General features: G+C 38.1%; 2 protein-coding genes across 6 annotated transcripts; both read left to right on the top strand.

The window, feature by feature from the left end:
- The first annotated feature begins 268 nt into the window (after nucleotides 1-268).
- LOC103454526 (lysine-specific demethylase JMJ18) lies at nucleotides 269-19,636 on the top strand. 5 transcript variants are annotated; one of them, XM_029098201.2, is made up of 11 exons: nucleotides 269-368; nucleotides 6,300-6,380; nucleotides 14,971-15,042; nucleotides 15,305-15,382; nucleotides 15,510-16,007; nucleotides 16,104-16,322; nucleotides 16,452-16,613; nucleotides 16,703-18,089; nucleotides 18,219-18,322; nucleotides 18,540-18,737; nucleotides 18,910-19,636. In XM_029098201.2, the coding sequence occupies exons 2-11, from the start codon at nucleotides 6,342-6,344 to the stop codon at nucleotides 19,276-19,278; spliced, it is 3,126 nt and encodes a 1,041-aa protein (XP_028954034.1). In that variant the 5' UTR covers nucleotides 269-368; nucleotides 6,300-6,341; the 3' UTR covers nucleotides 19,279-19,636. The 5 variants fall into 5 exon arrangements, with proteins under 5 accessions (XP_028954034.1, XP_028954031.1, XP_070678800.1 ...); XM_029098198.2 differs by lacking the exons at nucleotides 269-368; nucleotides 6,300-6,380 and adding exons at nucleotides 13,400-13,731; nucleotides 14,268-14,351; XM_029098200.2 differs by lacking the exons at nucleotides 269-368; nucleotides 6,300-6,380 and adding exons at nucleotides 13,757-14,143; nucleotides 14,268-14,351.
- On the top strand, nucleotides 6,436-7,383 carry LOC139196541 (lysine-specific demethylase JMJ15-like). The gene is made up of 2 exons (XM_070822701.1): nucleotides 6,436-6,821; nucleotides 6,911-7,383. Exons 1-2 carry the CDS (start codon nucleotides 6,765-6,767, stop codon nucleotides 7,271-7,273), a joined length of 420 nt encoding a protein of 139 aa, XP_070678802.1. The 5' UTR covers nucleotides 6,436-6,764; the 3' UTR covers nucleotides 7,274-7,383.
- Nucleotides 19,637-19,975: the final 339 nt, after the last annotated feature.

Raw genomic sequence — 19,975 nt, 5'->3', positions numbered from 1 at the left:
ACAAGTTATTGTGCGGTTGGTTGCACTTTTGGATTTGGTTTCCGTTAAAACTCTGTGCGTTTGAGCGGGCAAAAACTTGGCTTGTTTTCCTTTTCCTACTAGTGTTCGATCCAACTTCCTCGTTCATGCAGGATTCCTTATTCCACATCATTCTCTCTTTCTCTTATTTGTTTCTTACCAATATTATCCCAAAAACCAAAAACAAAAAAAACTAATATCTAAATTACCAAGATTTTTTGTTTTTTTGTTTTTTTTTTCTTTCTGAAAAGTGTTTGTAGAGGAGGAAGGGTTGCATATATTCACAAGTACAACGATTGCCTACACATCAAGTCATCACCCTACCTGGGAATCTTAGGCCTGCTCTTAAGGTACCCTCTGTTGTGCTAGGATAACACCAAAACCAATTGAAACTAACTCAAGCTAACCCACAGGAAATTTATCAAATGAAAATGCAAGAACAAAAAATAAAAGACACCAAGATTTTAACGAGATTCCTCAACAGTCAGTGTAACTGGAGTACGTCATCGGAGTAGTAAGAGCTCACCCAATAATCCACTATCAACCAATTGGGAGTTTACAAAGTGTTGGCAATCTCACAACCCAAATAACCCAATACACCCAATAGCTCTCACACACCACAGAAACAAATAGAGAAAGAAATATAATGAATAATTTCTTCTCTATACATATAGCTCAAAGCTATTACAACAACAACTACTTTGGTGGATGATTACAAACCAAATGAAGCAGCAGCTTCTTCTTCCTTTTGGGCTCTTTGCAACCCTCCCTGCTCTCGGCAGCTCTCACTTCTTTCTGCAGCTTTAAACTGAAAATGAGCTCTGCCTCTCTTATTTCTTCTACCCGAAAAAAACCAATAATTATGGTTTTGAAAAGACCACAAAAGAAGGAAACATAATCATGATGCCTCCTTATCATGATGTTCCCTCATCATTTTGTCCTTCATTCTTTTGTTTTGTTTACTAGCCGAAAGTGGATGCCAAGTTGGCCACTATCCAACAATCTCCACTTTGGCCAAATTCCGAAAACACCACTGATAAGCCAACCAACACAAAAACACTCCCAAACACTAGCAAGAGAACAACTCATGCCGAGCCAAATGCTCCAAAAACTCCTACTGCTCATCGCCTTCTTTATATAGGCAAAATGTGAGCCAAGTTCAAGCAATGAACAACTTGGCTACACCAACAACCTTAGTCAACATATCAGCGGGGTTGTCTTTAGTTGGAATCTTCTGAAGAATGATTTCTCCTTCACCAACAACTTCACGAACAAAGTGATAACGCACATCTATGTGCTTGGTCCTCGCATGGTGAACCTAATACTTAGCTAAATAAATGGCCTCCTTTATAGCTTCAGCAACTGCCATATATTCAGCCTCTGTAGTAGACAAGGCAACAGACGACTGCAAAATGGACCTCTAACAAACTGGCCCTTTAGCCATAGTAAACACATAGCCTGTAGTAGACTTCCTTCCATCCAGATCACCTGCATAATCTGAATCAACATAACCAACTGCAAAATGACCAATACCAAAGTCATCCCTCTCAAAACATAAACCAACATCTTGAGTACCATGGAGATACCTCAATATCCACTTAACTGCTTGCCAGTGCTCTTTACCAGGATTATGCATATATCGACTCACCATGCCAACTGCATGAGCAATATCCAGTCTAGAGCATACCATTGCATACATCAAACTACCAACCAAATTTGCATATGGTATATTTTTCATTTGCAGCTTCTCCTTATCAGCTTTAGGACATTGTAGAGAACTCAATTTAAAATGAGGAGCCAAAGGGGTACTAACCGATTTGGTTGAATCATGAACTCCAAACTTCCGAATCAACTTCTCAAGGTAATGTCTTTGATTCAAGCATACTAAACCTTTCTCTCTGTCTCTAGTGATCTCCATGCCAAGGATCTTCTTTGCTTCACCTTGATCATTCATCTCAAACTCATTCTTCATGTGCTTCTTCAATTTCTCAATCTCTTCGACATTCTTTGAGACAATCAACATATCATCAACATATATTAATAAATAAATGAAAGACACATCTTGCAACTTCTTGAAGTACACACAATGATCATATTGACTTCTAGAATAATTTTGGCCTCTCATAAATTTATCAAACCTCAAATACCATTGCCTTGGAGATTGCTTCAAGCCATAAAGTGATTTCTTCAATTTGCAAAACAAATTTTCCTTCCCTTTCATTATATACCCATCCGGTTGACACATATAGATCTCTTCATTCAAATCACCATGTAGGAAAGCCGTCTTTACATCGAGTTGCACAAGCTCAAGATCATATTGTGCAACAAAAGCTAACATAATACGAATTGATGAGTGCTTCACAACCGGAGAAAATATTTCATTGTAGTCAATGCCCTCCTTTTGTGCATACCCTTCAACAACTAATCTTGCTTTGAATCTCACATTGCTTTTCTCATCAGCATCTTCCTTTTTGACATACACCCATTTGCAACCAATAGCTTTCTTACCCTTAGGTAATTTAGCTAACTCCCAAGTCTTGTTCTTCAAGAGAGAATTCATCTTATCACCCATGGCATTGCACCACTTCTCATTTTCCTCACTCTCAATGGCTTCCTCAAAATTGGATGGAATCTCATCAGTGATAATAGGAAGAGCAAAAGCAACATAGTCACTATACCGAGTTGGCTTGGTAATTTGTCTTTTTCCTCTGTTCTTGGTAATAGACTCTTGAGGTGAAACTTGCTCTTCAACTTGAATAGAATCTTTAAGTTCAACTTCTTCAACATCCTCATGGTCTCCCACTTTTTCACTTGTAGTGGCTTCGACATCAGCGGAAATAGGATTTGAAGTACCAGAGGCAACTTTATCAAGCTCCACATGTTGGACATCTTTTACATTCTTCTCAGAGTTTCTGAACATACTTTCTTCATCAAATGTCACATCTCTACTAATTACCAGTTTCTTCATCTCTGGACACCACAACCTGATAGCCTTTTTGGCTCTAGGATCAAGTTTATTTTCAGTTACATGAAAATAAGCAGGTGAACTAAAAATACGAATATGATCATAATCAGAAGAAGGTTTTTCAGTCCATACCTCTATTTGTGTCTTACCCTGAATAGCAGCTGAGGGTAACCGGTTAATGATGTGACATGCATAAGTAACTTCCTCTGCCCAAAACGACTTGCTCAAACCCGACTGAGACAACATGCATCTAACATTCTCAAGCAAGGTTCCATTCAATCTTTCTGCAACTCCATTTTGTTGTGGAGTTCCCCGGACACTAAAATATCTCACAATCCCTTCCTCTTTGCAAACTTTAAAGAAATGGTCAAATGTGTATTCACCACCATTATCCGATCTCAAAATCTTAATCTTTCTCCCAGTCTGATTTTCAACCATTTTCTTCCAACCCAAGAAAATGCTCAACACCTCACTTTTGTGCTTCATAGTGTGGACTCAAGACCTTCTTGAATAATCATCAACAAAAGTCACGAACCAATGTCTACCACTCAAAGAGGGAGTCTTTGTAGGACCCCAAACATCTGAATGCACATAATCAAGAATGCCCTTCGTCTGATGTACTGCAGTACCAAACTTCACTCTAGTTTGCTTTCCCAAGACACAATGCTCGCAGAAATCAAGCTTACAAGTCGTGGCACCCTTTAAAAGACCTTTTTTCACAAGCCCTTGTAGAGCTTTCTCACCGGCATGGCCCAATCTCATATGCCACAGTCTAGTAGTATCTGAATCAGATGTGCCCATATTTTCTGAGACTACAAACGCTTCACCTGTCACGGTGTTTCCTTGCAATAGATACAAATGACCATATCGATGAGCTTTCATCACAACAAATGCACCATAAGTAACTTTCAATGTCTGCCCATCTGAATGAAACCTGAAGCTCTTGGCTTCTAAAGTGCCCAAAGAAATAAGATTTTTTTTTCAAATTCGGTACATACCGAACACCTGTCAACTCTTTAACCATTCCATCATGCAACTTCAAACGAACTGTACCAATCCATTTTGTTGTGCAAGGATTGTCATCTCCCATGAACACAACACCACCATCAAACTCTTTCAAGCTTGAAAACCAATCCTTGTGAGGAGTCATATGATGAGTACAATCCGTATCCAACACCTACTTAGTAGCACAATCAAATGATGAGGAAGTGGTTAAAGCAAAATCAAAAAAATCTGTTTCAACCCCAGCAACATTGGCTTCAGAACTTTCTTTTCCTTTGGTCTTCAACCTAGGACAATCTTTCTTCCAATGGCCCTTATTATGACAAAATGCACATTCATCCTTTTCCAAGGTTTTTCTACCTTTAGAGTTTCCTCTAGGTCGAGAGTGTGATTTTTTCCTACTAGTAGAGGACCTCCTCTCCGATGATCTACCTCTAACAAATAAAGTTTCAGAGGTACTATCATGATTTTTATCTCTATGCCTCATTTCATAATTCATCAAGGCATTTGACACATCTTCAAATTTCACAGTTTCTTTACCATGCATAATAGTGGTAACAAAATGCTCATAAGAGTCCGGCAAGGAATTCAACAATATTAAGGTCTTATCTTCATCCTTAATATCTTCATCTAAATTTAACAAGTCGGCTATCAACTTATTAAAAGCATCAAGGTGTCTAATCATTTTTGTACCTTCTTTGTATTGGAAGCGGTAGAGCTTTTTCTTCAAGTGTAGCCGGTTCTTTGCACTCTTCGTCATATACTTGTCTTCCAATTTTTGCCACAACACATTTGCCAATGTCTCCCGCATCACAAAATACTTCTGAGTTTTTGCAAGGCACAACCGAATTGAAGAGCAAGCCCACAAATTTAATTTCTCTCATTCCGGCTTCGACATAGCTTCTGGCTTCTCTCCTAAAGCAACAAGTAGATCTTGTTGAGCCAACACATCTTTGACCTCACATTGCCACATCCCGAAGTTGTTTGTGCCATCAAACTTTTCAACTTCAAACTTTGCATTTTGCAACGTAGTTCTTGCAAACCCGGAGTTGCTTCCAAAAGAATTCTTATCTTGCCCGTCTGACATCTTTGGGAACTAGACAGTACCCCAGAGCAACCAGTGCTCTGATACCAATTGTTGTGCTAGGATAACACCAAAACAATTGGAACTAACTCAAGCTGACCCACAGGAAATTTATCAAATGAAAATGCAAGAACAAAATATAAAAGACACCAAGATTTTAACGAGGTTCCTCAACAGTCAGTGTAACTGGAGTACGTCATCGGAGCAGTAGGAGCTCACCCAATAATCCACTATCAACCAATTGGGAGTTTACAAAGTGTTGACAATCTCACAACCCAAATAACCCAATACATAGCTCTCACACACCACATAAACAAATAGAGAAAGAAATATAATGAATAATTTCTTCTCTATACATATAGCTCAAAACTATTACAACAACAACTACTTTGGTGGATAATTACTAACCAAATGAAGCAGCAGCTTCTTCTTCCTTTTGGGCTCTCTGCAACTCTCCCTGCTCTCGGCAGCTCTCACTTCTCTCTGCAGCTCTAAACTGAAAATGAGCTCTCCCTCTCTTATTTCTTCTACCCGGAAAAAACCAATAATTATGATTTTGAAAATACCACAAAAGAAGGAAACATAATCATGATGCCTCCTCATCATGATGTTCCCTCATCATTTTGTCATTCATTCTTTTGTTTTGTTTACTAGCCGAAAGTGGATGCCAAGTTGACCACTAATTTGGCCACTATCCAATACCCTCTTGATTTTCCAATCCACTTTTTCTCCATATTTTAGTATTCTATATATTTAATTCTCTGAAATACTGTGTGTTGGGTTTTTGTCTGCTTTCATCCTCATTGTTTGTAGACTATTTTTTTTTTTTTTGTAGTTTGATTATTTTTTCCAAATATATTAGTTTTGTTTACAAAGTCAATCTTTTGCTTTAATAGGAAAAAATTTGAATTTGTTTGGGGGTGTAGAAAAGAATTTAAATTTACCAAAATAGTAAGATTTCTGGGGTGGGTTAGATGCATGCAGTTGAAAAAGTATTGGGTTTCTCGTTTTGATTTGGATTCAATTCGTGAAAATGCCAATTGGGTTTGTGTTTGTTTGATCAGAAAGTGGAAAAAATTTGTTTCTGGGGTTGGGTAATTAGGTATTGCTTAAATTTGTGTTCTTTTGGTTAAGTTCTGTTTGGTTTACGGAGAAAGTAGGAAAGCTGTTTTTTGGTTGATTGATTGATTATGTATTGATTTTGATTAGTGTAAGGGTTTTCTTTTGCAGATATTGTTTGGTTGATCAGGGTTTCACAAATTTTTACAGTCAATGGAACAGTTGCAATTAACTGCAGAATCTCAGCAGGAGGTTGGATTTCTAATCCCTAATGTTGTATTCTTTCTATTATGTCATATATATGTGTGTAGTTATGTCATATGTATGTGTCGGGTTTCAATCTCAGGCCGGATAGGATGTTGTGTTTTCTGTTTATGTTATCGAAATCATCTGTATCGTTAACCTACAAGAAATTGCAGATCTGTGTTATCTGTTTCTTATACGTGTAAAATCTATAGAATGTGTTTAACTATACTTCCTTTTTTGTTTACTGTTTTCTTATTTGGTCTGCTTTTTTGTGGTTTGTAACAGCATGTTGAGGACCACCACCTCTATTCGCTAAATTATCTGCACTGGGGTGACCCAAAAGTATGGTATGGAGTCTCTGGAAGCCATGCTACGGATTTGGAACGTACAATGAGAGCGTATTTGCCTGATCTGTTCGAGGAACAACCTGATTTACTCAATGAACTGGTAAGAAGATTTTCATTCACATGCTGACATTTAAAGTTTTTGTTATGATTATCTCAGGCACTGAGATCACACCTTTCATCTTTGTTCAGGTCACTCAGCTCTCTCCTACAGTTTTAAAGTCTGAAGGAGTACCTGTGCATCGAGCCGTCCAGCATTCTGGGGAGTTTGTTCTTACCTTCCCGCGGGCATGCCATTCTGGATTTAATTGTGGCTTCAACTGTGCTGAGGCAGTGAACGTGGCCCCTGTTGATTGGTTAGAACATGGGCAAAATGCAGTTGAGCTCTACAGTGAGCAGTGTCGCAAGACAGCAATTTCACATGACAAATTGCTACTGGGATCAGCTCGGGAAGCTGTACTTCTGGGAAAAATCAGTTATTGGAAAGAAAACTACAAGAAATATGAGCTGGCAAAGTGTTTGTGGCAAAGATGGTCTACTCACCAGAGCAGTTAAGACACGATCGAATGGAGGAGGAAGTACTACATCATCTTCCAATTTGTATGAAGTTGAAAAAGATGGATAGAGACTTTGATTTGAATAATGAGAGAGAATGTTTTTCTTGCTTCTATGACTTACAAAAAAAAAAAAAAAAAGATTTTACATTAAAAAATGGGTACATTTTAGGGAACTTTAACAAAAAAAACTCTTGGTACTGTTTACCTTAACGAAAAACCACATTTTTACACTAAAAAATCAATCATAGTACTATTCACTTTACTTTTTATTTTGTCCATATCATTAAAACTCAATGTTTTCAAGCCATTTTCTTTAGTTTTCCTTACATTTTACATAAAAATGGTACTTACAAAAAAAAGGATACATTTTACATATAATAGAGTAGTACATTTGTAACGAAAAATGGGTACATTATAAATAAATTATGAGTACAAATAAAAGTTTAAAAAATAACGGACAAAAGGAAATTAATACATGGGTACAAATTAAAATTTAAAAGAAAATTGGTACACTTTAAAATTTAAAACAAACGATAAAAAGAAATATATAAAAAGTTTAGGCATAAATATAAATATACTAAAATTTAACGTTTATAACACTAAATAAATGACGTTTATTAAAACTCAAATACCTTGATAAAAATTGAAAAGAAATAAAATTTTAATCAATGAAGTATAAAAAATAGGGATGAGAATCTAATTTCTCTATCCTAAAATGCCGCATCTAATCTAGTTGATCCTAAAAATGTGGCAGATCGGATTTTAGGTCGGTTGACCTCACCAACTTGAGTTTGTAAAAACCCCGCATGCATATAAAGCCACCAACACCGAACTCCTCTTCTCTAAAAATCTTCATGCATATATAACTCACGAGCCGCTCTGCTCTCTCGTTATCGAAAAACCACCAACTTCGCGTCCTCTATTTTCTTTCTTTAATTTCCTTCCTAAACCCTAGTCCTAGTCTTGGGAATTATTTTTCGTGCAAGCTCTTGTCGCTGCCACCAAGTCCATCAAGATTTGCTTCGAAGACTGAAGATGGAAGTTAAGAGGCAAGTTCGGTCAACTGCCGTCTGGCGGCGCCGCTGTCAGGTTAGTATTCCTTCTCGGCCTCCTGTATCTGAATTCTGGGCAGGCCCTGCCTACCTCAATTCACCCCCACCCACCACATTGCCCATGCCGCACTTTGTGCATGTTTCTCCTTCCCCGGAAGGAGATCATCTGACCAGTGCTGAGGTTGCGACGCGTGCTCTCCGTCGTATTCTCAACATGGATGTCGGTGAGCCTCCTATGAGAGACCACATGGTCAGTCCTGAGGATGCGACCAAGACTTTATGTCGCATGCTCAAGATTGTTTCTTGAGCAATGTTGCGGGTGACGGAAATTTACGTACGCCATGCCATGAGTATCAAATGTTCTTTTTGTTTTCTGGTCGAGACATGACTGTCAAACGTTGAGTTTCGCCAGAAAATAAAAGAAGCATCAAATGTTGCAATGTAGACCCTAGTTAATTGCCTGTCAAGTTTTCCACTAAGTTTTCGGACGTGGCGAGTCGAGTCGAGTGTGAGCCTCGTTCTTGGCTGACAAGTGACAAGGGCAACAGTCAGGGTCTAGATTGTAGCGTTTGATAACGAGTCTAATAAAATGGTATTAGAATTTATAGTCTGAATATTAATTCTTTTTAATATTAATTATACGTGTGATCATTTAGATATTTTACGTTTGCACACGAAATGTTGTGGTAGATTAGTGACGTGAATCGTTAAAGTTAGACGGAGCGAGTTTAGGTTAAAAAAGTAGTATCATCGTCACACTGGTAAGGGGGATTGAGATATTGGATTGATATGTAAATTACTGCAGGGGGAAAGATAGTATTATTTGGGATTGTTAGGATTTTGTTTTCGAAAGAAATATTGCGAGTGCCCCTAATTTTTTGTGTTCACCGTCTGGACTGTAAAGGGTTTTTGGTGGATAGATTGGTGACTAGGATTGAGCTGGGTTGGCTAGGATTGCATTGAGTAGGATAAGTTTATCGGTGTCAGGTATGTTTGAAAGGGATTGGCTAATTTGGTGCCTAGGATTTAATTGGGTTGAATGGGATTGAACTGGGTTGTGGAAATGATCGTATAATTTAAGGTATGTGTGAAGGAGATTTGGCTACCTTGATGCTTAGGATTAAATAGGATTGAACTGGGTTGGAAATGATCCTTAGTTTAAGGGTTGTGTGAAGGAGATTGGGCTAGTATGGTGTCTAGGATTGAATTCGGTTGAATAAGATTGAATTGGATTGGAAACGATCGTATAACTTAAGGTATGGGTGAAAGGGATTTGGCTAGTTTGGTGCCTAAGATTGAATTGGGTGCATATGATTGAACTGAATTGGAAATGAGGGTATAATTTAAGGTATGTGCAAAGTTATGAGGATATTAGAAGGCCAAATGGGAAAAGTTTTGAGGAAAATAAATAAAGAATTCCCGAAGGAAACAAGGCTAGGGTTTTGTGGGATTCTTTTTCTAAAGTGGACTCCTTGTTATACGCTATTAAAAAAAAAAAAAAACATTTTTCTTGCATTACAAGTTTCTTCATTTTATATTTTTAAAAGCTCGAACTCAGTACATAAAAGTGTGTGTGAAGTTGAACTGCTAAACATGTGGAATCAATGGCTTGTAACCTAAATGTTTTTCAAATTTATTTTTTCAGATTTAAACTGGTTTGTTGTAGGTCTTGTGACCTTAAACACACAAGTGTGAGGAAAACCCATCTTCAATTTAAGTCAGTGAACTTAAAGGTCCGTTAGCCTTGTGGACCTGCCTAGTTGAGATTCTAAGCGCCTCTGAGACTGCCTGTAAACCCTGTAAAATCCCGCAAAACTTAAGAGTCGAAGCCTATCAATTTTACGTGTTGTCGCGTGAAGAGGGTAATGTGTAGAGGCGTCCGCGTTATACGGGTTGTATGAATCTGCTGTGGAGGTAGTTGAGTACTTACTAGTAATGTGCGGAGTTGCCATTCCTGATGGAGTGAAAGCCACCAAACAATAAGCTCTCGAAAGCTAATAAGTGTACACAATAACAAAAACATCTAAAAGGCTATCTGTTCCGTTGGGAGTGTGTGACGCCACTGTTTCGGGCGGTATGTAAACGCCTAACCCTTAGCCAGAGAGGGCTACCACCCCGGTGGGGAAAGCTAGTACACACATAAACAAAAACTGGAGAAGGCTACCTGTTGGGAGTGGTGACGGGTTGCGTTTGGGTAAGTGCTTACCTGATTTTCTAACGGAGAGGAGTACCGCTCTTATAGCGTGGAAGCTACTACACAGATAACTTCTACCATAATTAACGGTTAGACTTGTGGTATTGAGTTAGTTTACTTGGTTTGCTTCTAGTGACAGAGGCTTTAAGTGCTTCAATAGGAATTCAACTGGTCTCTCGTCTAACGGGTTTTAAGTGCATTTAGACTTGTTGAGAATGTGTCAACTCGCACAATTTTCACCTCACTAACACAAGCCCTATAACGTACCAGTGAAATTGTATACAAATGAAACTTCTAAAATAGAAAAGCCTTGTTGATTTCTTGTGTTTGCTCAATTAACGATTTCATTCATGCATCAGTGGTGTGCTGGATTCGAGCATATTTTAACATTACAAATGCCATAAGAAACTGAACTTTCAATTAAAACAATCAGTATAAAAGTAGCGAACGAGGAGTCCACTTACGGAGAAGAACGAAGCAAAACTCTGTCCGAAGCAAAAGTTGGGGGGAGAAGGTAGGGAATTGGAAGACATGGTCATACAGCTTTGAGTTTAAAGATCAAGTAAGCAAAATGTGCAGTAAGTTGAAAGGAAGGGGTTAATTAGCGGGTGGATTAGGCTGAGTCGAAGGGGATGGGATTTATAGAACTTAGAGCCATTGGCATAAACTTCGGTCACCATTTGAAATTATTATGAAAACTACCCCTCTGATCACTTTCCAAGTCTCAACAACGACTATGGGCAGGGGGGTAATTATAAACCTATTGATTTGGGTTCTCAGTTATTTGTGCAGGTTAGATACCAAAGTCACGCGGAAGATTCAACGTCTCATGTTCAGGTAAGAGATCATGCCGTGCTTCCATGCTGGCCAACAACTTTAGAGTTCCATAAGGGCCGGACAAAAGTTGGTACGGCAGATTAAGTGCATCCACAAGCGCCGGACAAAAGTTTCTACATAACATAAGTGCATATAATGAATTACAAGATGCTCAATATGAAGGTGCTTTTAACAGAAACAACAAGTCTACCTTCATCAGTTTTTCGAGAAGAAAAGTAGGAGAGACCGAGATGATGTAAAGATGTAATTTTCGTGTGAAGGGATGCTCAATATGACGTGTGAAGGGATGCTTAATATTCGTAACTCAGGAGCCAATTTGATATACACAAGAGCAATAAGATGATGTAAAGATGTAATTTTTCTGTGGAGATTAGAAATGATTGGTACAAATTTTACATTTAACATTTTCAGCTGGAGAAAACAGAGTATTTGAAAATTTGAGAAGCGAAAAGGTTTGGACTTCGGATTCGAAACTTACCGGTGAAGCTCAACCGTGAGCTTTCGAGTTTTTGGAGATTAATACAAAGCGTCTCCTCGCCCAGAAAACACTGCCGTGGCAATGCAGTGAAAACCGGACTGTGCTAGCTCCTCTCCACGGAAGTCATTCGGGCATTTCAGTCCACTGCAGCATTTCGTCAAACACTCTGGGGCATTTTGTATTTTTGAAGTTGCCAATTTTTTGGGCACCACAGAAAATTATTTTCATGCACTCCAGTCTCATTGCTCTTGGATGCGTTGCGTTCCCATCTATGTGTTATCTCTAGTATCTTTGGGTGTCTAAAGAAATTTAGAAATTAGATGAAGGGTTCCAAAGAAAATGGGTGTTTGAAAACGCATTTTGCGTACAGAAATATACTTTTTTTTTTTTACCTCTTTGGGAAATGACGGATAAACGAACACCCGTTTTTTCGTTTTCGTTTGATTTACAATTTGACGACCAAAAACAAAAATATTGTGTGAAATGACGGATAAGCGAGAATGTCAATTGAGATCAATAGCTTTTGTGTGACCATGATGACATATGCTAGTGTATGTTGATTGAGCCTATCGGCAAATGCATATAGCAAACGCATACAAAAGAATGAGGCTAGTAACTATCCAACCCAGTGTTCACAGAAGCAATTCGTCAAGCAGCTGGAGAGCAACTTTTAAGGGCATCTCAAGTTTTAAAAAGTTATCACCCAATTTTTTCATAAAAGATTTCTAAATTTGAGAGGATCAGCTGACCCACCTTGCTTTAAGGTGGATCCGCCCCTGATGGTGTGATAGGACCCACTTTTCTTTGCCAAGTGAGGAGGACCCACTTTAGCTCAAATAACTTATAGACAATTATTACTATCAGAGAGCATACACTTTGTGTGTGTGAACTCTTAATAAGTGTATTTTTTTAAATATGACATAATTACTGTTTTGTCCTCATTATGTAAATATTGTGTATAAAAAATAAGGGTAAAATTGGAAAAATAAGTAATGACTGTCATTTTCTAAAAAAAAAAGGGAAAATAGGAAAAATAGGAATATGATTGTCATTTTGTCAAAAGTTACAAAATTATTATTTTGCCCTCCTTTTGTCAATAGTGTATCAAAAGTGGGGGCAAAATAGGAAAAAAATGGAGAAAATTTGATTAGGAGGGTTATCTTTGTCAACCAAAAAATGGTGAAAATACTATTTAGTCTTCTATCACACAAAAAAATGATGGGCAATAATGTAATTTAACATGTCCAAACTTTTCTGTTTTTTATTGAAACTTCCTACATGTGATGTTAAAATATTTTCAATATTTAAAATTAAAAGAAAACAAAAAAAATAAAAACTTTCCACTCCCCCCCTCCCCACGTTCTCTCTCTCCCTCTCTCCTTCTTATTTTTCTAAAAAAATATGTTCATACGAATAAAATGTGTAAGCAAATGCTAGTTATTATTATTATTATTTATTTGAAACTTACAAATAAGTTATTGAGCGGTTGGTCGCACTTTGGATTTGGAGTGTTGGACTACGCACCACTTTCCGTTAAAACTGTGTGCGTTCGAGCGGGTTGACACTTGACCCTCTCTCTCTCACCTCCTCTCGGCTCTCCCTCTAATAAATAAGTATTTACAAAAATTCGAAAAAAAAACACCAAAAACTTGGCTTATTTTCCTTTTCCTACATCATTCTCTCTTCCTCTTATTTGTTTCTTACTAATATTATCCCAAAAAACAAAAAACAAAAAAACTAATATCTAAATTACCAAGATTTTTTGGTTTTTTGTTTTTTGTTTTCTTTCTGAAAAGTGTTTGTAGAGGAGGAAGGGTTGCATATATTCACAAGTACAACGATTGCCTACACATCAAGTCATCACCCTACCTGGGAATCTTAGGCCTGCTCTTAAGGTACCCTCTTGATTTTCCAATCCACGGTTTCTCCATATTTTAGTATTCTATATATTTAATTCTCTGAAATACTGTGTCTTGGGTTTTTGTCTGCTTTCATCCTCATTGCTTGTAGACTAATATTTATTTTTTATTTTTTGTACTTTGATTATTTTTTCCAAATATATTAGTTTTGTTTACAAAGTCAATCTTTTGCTTTAATAGGAAAAAATTTGAATTTGTTTGGGGCTGTAGAAAAGAATTTAAATTTACCAAAACAGTAAGAATTTCTGGGGTGGGTTAGATGCATGCAGTTGAAAAAGTATTGGGTTTCTCGTTTTGATTTGGATTCAATTCGTGAAAATGCCAATTGGGTTTGTGTTTGTTTGATCAGAAAGTGGAAAGAAACTGTTTCTGGGGTTGGGTGAATTAGGTATTGCGTAAATTTGTGTTCTTTTGGTTAGGTTCTGTTTGGTTTATGGAGAAAGTAGGAAAGCTGTGTTTTGGTTGATTGATTATGTATTGATTTTGATTAGTGAAAGGGTTTTCTTTTGCAGATATTGTTTGGTTGATCAGGGTTTCACAAATTTTTACAGTCAATGGAACAGTTGCAATTAACTGCAGAATCTCAGCAGAAGGAGGTTGGATTTCTTATCCCTAATGTTGTTTTCTTTCCATTATGTCATATATATATGTGTGTGTGTGTGTGTGTGTGTGTGTGTAGTTATGTCATATGTATGTGTCGGGTTTCAATCTCAGGCTGGATAGGATGTTGTGTTTTCTGTTTATGTTTTCGAAATCATCTGTATCGTTAACCTGCAAGAAATTGCAGATCTGTGTTATCTGTTTCTTATACGTGTAAAATCTATAAAACTTGTTTTAACTGTACTTCCTTTTTGTTTATTTTTGTACATAATCGGTTTTCTTTTCTTCAAAGTTTGTAATCAATTGCTTGATAATCGGTTTTTGTAAGATCCCCTTTTGCTTGTTTGTGCGGTCATGTGAGCATCTGTAATTTCTGAGTTCTATTGCACATATCGTCTTTGTGACCATTTTTATCTGCTACTGTAATGTGCTTGTTTGCACCTGAATGCATTTATAGGCAGTGAAATTTAGAAAGTAAATGGTTTTAAAATAGATATTTTGCAGGATCATTCGTATTACAGTGTTATTTGTCTTAACTGAATGCCTTTGGTCTGTCAACATATTAAAATTTAAGCTGTCAATTGATTTTTTATTCTTACGGAAAATGCTTTGCAGGATCATTCTTCTAAGAACAACCATAAAAGTGATAACACACTTGAGGGCTCTGGCAGCCCTCAAAGTCGAAAGGTATAGACCGTTTTATAATTAGTTATCGTGTTGCATAGCATACATTTAATAATTAAGAAGTGATAGCGTCATCTCTGTGAAGTTTTGTGTTTGAATAACATCACACGGGCATCTTTGGGTACTTTATGAATTAAAAGAAAGACATGTGAAAATAAACTGGAAGAAACATTTGTGTCATCAAATCCTAGATTGTCCGCATTTTTTTTGTGTTTTCTTCTGTTACCTTACGATCCTTAATGATCCCATTATTGGCCTCTTGCAGATATCAGCTAGATGGAACCCGGAGGAAGCATGCAGGCCTGATATTGATGAAGCACCCGTGTTTTATCCAACTATTGAGGTATTCATCTTTATTTGTTTGATAGTTGCATTGCTTTTTATAATATCTTTGATGGTCACAGTTTTTGTATCATTGCATTTTTTGTATATATGGTTATTTAATTACATGTGATGTTCTCATCGTTTAGGAGTTTGAAGATACACTTGGTTACATGGCAACGATCCGCCCACTGGCCGAATCTTATGGTATATGCAGGATTGTCCCTCCACCTTCCTGGACCCCTCCCTGCCCTCTTAAGGAGAAAGAGGTGTGGGAACATGCCAAATTTTCTACACGCATTCAGCAAGTTGACTTGCTGCAAAACAGAGAGGCCATGAGAAAGAAAAGTAGAAGTCGGAAGCGTAAACGGAGGAGGAACTCAAGAATGGGAGCCAGAAGACATTCGGAAGCTAATGCTGCTACTGAGGCTGATAAGAGGTTTGGGTTCCATTCAGGATCAGACTTTACATTTGAAGAGTTTCAGAAACATGCTGCTACTTTTAAGGAGAGTTACTTTGGAACAAAGGATGTCAAGGAGGGTTCAACTTGTGGTGAAACTAAAAGCAAAACATGGGAACCCTCTGTGGAGGACATCGAAGGTGAATACTGGCGAATAGTTGAGACACCAACAACAGATGAGGTTGAGGTATGTAACCATATTTTTCAGAACCTTTAACTCATTTTGTGAATATTGAATGTACTCTTATCTTTGTAAATGGCCTTTTTTATGTTGGTATTTCAGGTTTACTATGGAGCTGACTTGGAAACAGGAGTATTTGGAAGTGGTTTTCCTAAGGCATCATCAACCGGAATTGATTTGGAGAAGTATGCAATGTCAGGTTGGAATCTAAACAACTTCCCACGTCTGCCTGGTTCTGCACTGTGTTTTGAAGCAAGCGATATCTCGGGAGTTCTAGTCCCATGGCTCTATGTTGGGATGTGCTTTTCTTCATTTTGTTGGGTATGTCATTCCACTATGATGGTCGAAAAACGGCCCTCCAGATCTTTTTGTTTCTTGTGTCGTTGAAAAAGTGTAATATTTCGGTTTCCTGTTTTCTTATTTGGTCTTCTTTTTTGTGGTTTGTAACAGCATGTTGAGGACCACCACCTGTATTCGCTAAATTGTCTGCACTGGGGTGACCCAAAAGTATGGTATGGAGTCTCTGGAAGCCATGCTATGGATTTGGAACGTACAATGAAAGCGTATTTGCCTGATCTGTTCGAGGAACAACCTGATTTACTCAATGAACTGGTAAGAAGATTTTTATTCACATGCTAACATATATAGGTTTTGTTATAATTATCTCAGGCACTAAGATTACATCTTTCATTTTTGTTCAGGTCACTCAGCTATCTCCTACAGTTTTAAAGTCTGAAGGTGTACCTGTGCATCGAGCCGTCCAGCATTCTGGGGAATTTGTTCTTACCTTCCCGCGGGCATACCATTCTGGATTTAATTGCGGCTTCAACTGTGCTGAGGCAGTGAACGTGGCCCCTGCTGATTGGCTAGAACATGGGCAAAATGCAGTTGAGCTCTACAGTGAGCAGTGTCGTAAGACATCAATTTCACACGACAAATTGTTAATGGGATCAGCTCGGGAAGCTGTACATGCCCTCTGGGAAAAATCAGTTCTTGGAAAGGAAACTACAAAAAATATGAGCTGGCAAAGTGTTTGTGGCAAAGATGGTCTACTCACCAGAGCAGTTAAGATACGAGTGCGAATGGAGGAGGAAAGACTAGATCGTCTTCCAATTTGTATGAAGTTGAAAAAGATGGAAAGAGACTTTGATTTGAACAATGAGAGAGAATGTTTTTCTTGCTTCTATGACTTGCACTTATCTGCCTCCGGCTGCAAATGCTCTCCTGACCAATTTTCATGTCTCAAACATGCAAAGCACCTTTGTTCATGTCACATCAGTCATAGATATGTCCTTCAACGCCACACTATCAATGAATTAAATATGCTGGTTGAAGCATTGGAAGGGAAAGTAGAGGCCATAAAAGTATGGGCATCCAAGGACCACGGAGGAGACGGTACTGATACATATACAACTAAGCTGGATGAAGAAAGTGGCATGCCTCGTAAAAGAATCAAATCTTGTGAGCCAAGGGAACCTTCACCTTGCTGCCCGGTTTCAGAAGAGAAGGTGAACATAAATGCATCTAGCAGTTCGTCCAGTCAGGTTTCTTCTGCAGTAGTCCAGTCAGGGTCACAGCATGGAACTTCTAGTTTAAGTACGTCTCCCATCACTATGGATATTCAAAATGACGATCAAACTCTGGTAAAGAATGATGAAGCAAAGACGGGGATGGAATGCTTTGATCTGAATCTTAATTATATGTCTGAGGAACAAGAAAGCAGGACGATGCACACATCTGATCACTGTGATAACAAGGCTATCACAATTGAGGAGGAGACCTCTACATCGGTGTCTAGTCAAAAGAAAGTATGTAGTTCAAATGTAGCTAGAGAACTAGACATGATGAAAGTTGATGATGACTGTAATGTATCTGCTCTGACAGTTCTGAACAATGACCACCCTGCCGGTTCAAGGGACATCAGGAATAACTGTGCGAGTGAGGGCAACAAGTTGTTGGGTGTAAATATATCTGTGACTGACCAAAGCTATCAATTACAAAAGTTGATTCCTTCCGTTGAGCCTATTGATTTTGGAGCTGTTGTCTCTGGCAAGTTGTGGTGCAGTAAGCAGGCCATATATCCAAAAGGTATGTTGGCAGTAGTGCTATGCGTGGATTCTATAACTTTCTTCTGGTTGCATTTTTCACTCTCCTTTTCATTCTCGTGTTGTTTTGTCTAGTTGTTCTTTCTTTCTAAATAATGGTTGTCTTTTTCAGGGTATAGAAGCCGAGTTAGGTTTTATAGTGTGCTTGACCCAACAAAAGTTTGTAGCTATATTTCAGAAGTTCTCGATGCTGGGCTTCTTGGTCCTCTATTCAAGGTATGTCTCTCTCGACCTCCAATAACACTGAAGTGAGAGATTGAGGGAAATGTAAATTTCAGAGTTACAGCTGACCATTAATTTGTTGAATACTTGCATTGAATTCATAGTTTGCGAAACTAGTGAGCATTAAACACCATCACACTTCTAAAGGCTCTAAATCATTCATTTTATTTAGTTTATGCATTTCTGAACAGATTTCTTTCATGAATTTCAGGTTAGTTTGGAAGATTTCCCAGGTGAGGTTTTCGCAAATGTATCGGCAGAGAAGTGCTGGGAAATGGTACTACAGAGACTACACCAAGAAATAAACAGACGGAGTAGTGTAGGGGAAAGCGGACTGCCCCATATACAGCCATTGCAGAGCATTAATGGGCTCGAAATGTTTGGATTTCTCTCCCAACCCATTGCTGAGGTACAGTAACTCTTTGTTTATGTCATTACTTTTTATTGCGATAAACTAATTTCTTTCGCACGAAACTATGCTTTTGGTTTTGTTATGTCATTGGTGAAGAAAAAGAATTCTTACTCCACTCTCAAAAATAGAATTTAATCCAGTATCTCACACCTGACTATGTTTCTTCCAGGCTATTGAGGCTCTTGATCCTGACCATCAATGCGTGGACTACTGGAATCACAGGCGCATGGTCCCATCAATGTCTTGCAGGGTTAGTGAAATCAAGCAGCATTCATTCGAACAAAGTTGCTGTCTAGGAGAAATGGAGACGAAAGCTTTTGGTGTCAGTTTGACAAAGCCGGATCAGGATTGTTCATCGGCGGAAGATCATCATTCAACTGAAGAGACGCAGTTAGTACTACGAAGACTACTAAAGAAGGCAGATTCAGAAGAGTTAAGTACATTACAGAGAGTAATCTGCAGTAAGTCACAAAGTGCAAAATGGAGGGTGGCATTCGCATCAATGATCGAAGAGATCCAGAAACATGTAGATATTTAAGGAAAAGTAAGAAGGTTAGGTCCCATCATTCTTCTCACTCGAATTTAGTCATTCATTTGGCCTAATCCTTTGATCGAAAAAAAATCCGTGAGGGGAAAGAGGGAGAGTTTCTGGGTCTTGAGTTGGGCACTAGATATTTGTAATGTGGCTACTCATGAACTGGACCAAGGGTCTTGATTTGGCGGGACGGAATGTTTTCGATTGGTTGCAGATCTTTTTGTTCAGTAGGATTTCTGTTTTGAGGATAGGATCTAGGACTTAATCAGCTAAGCTCATCTAATTTTTCTTATCCTGTTTCATTGATCATTGATAAACAAGTTTAGAAAATGAAAGGTGCTGTTTCAAATTCTTCATTAAATGCTTGAATTACCCAATTACTTGTAGTAGATGCCTCTTGTTCATGTTTTAATCCCCTTTTGTTTCGGAAGTTGTTTCTATTCTTACATTCGTTTCTTCCTCATGAATGATGAATGAACTGTCAGAAACTCGTACGAGAGTAGGTTTAACTGTCCTAACCATAACTGAATATCTCCGAGACGCGCTTCATTCTTCATTAAACCAGAGCATCAACTAACTAAAAAATGAACTCATTTTTTTATTTTTCTTCTGTACAAGCGATATTCTACTTTGAATGCGAGAAAAGGATTTGAACTCGGTTGCATTGCAAGGGTGACCACATCCGCTCTAGCCAATGTCG

Source organism: Malus domestica, chromosome 05 (assembly GCF_042453785.1).
Source record: "Malus domestica chromosome 05, GDT2T_hap1".
NCBI lineage: Eukaryota > Viridiplantae > Streptophyta > Magnoliopsida > Rosales > Rosaceae > Malus > Malus domestica.
Note: the sequence above shows the minus strand (reverse complement) of the source record. Positions and strands in the feature narration are given on the sequence as shown.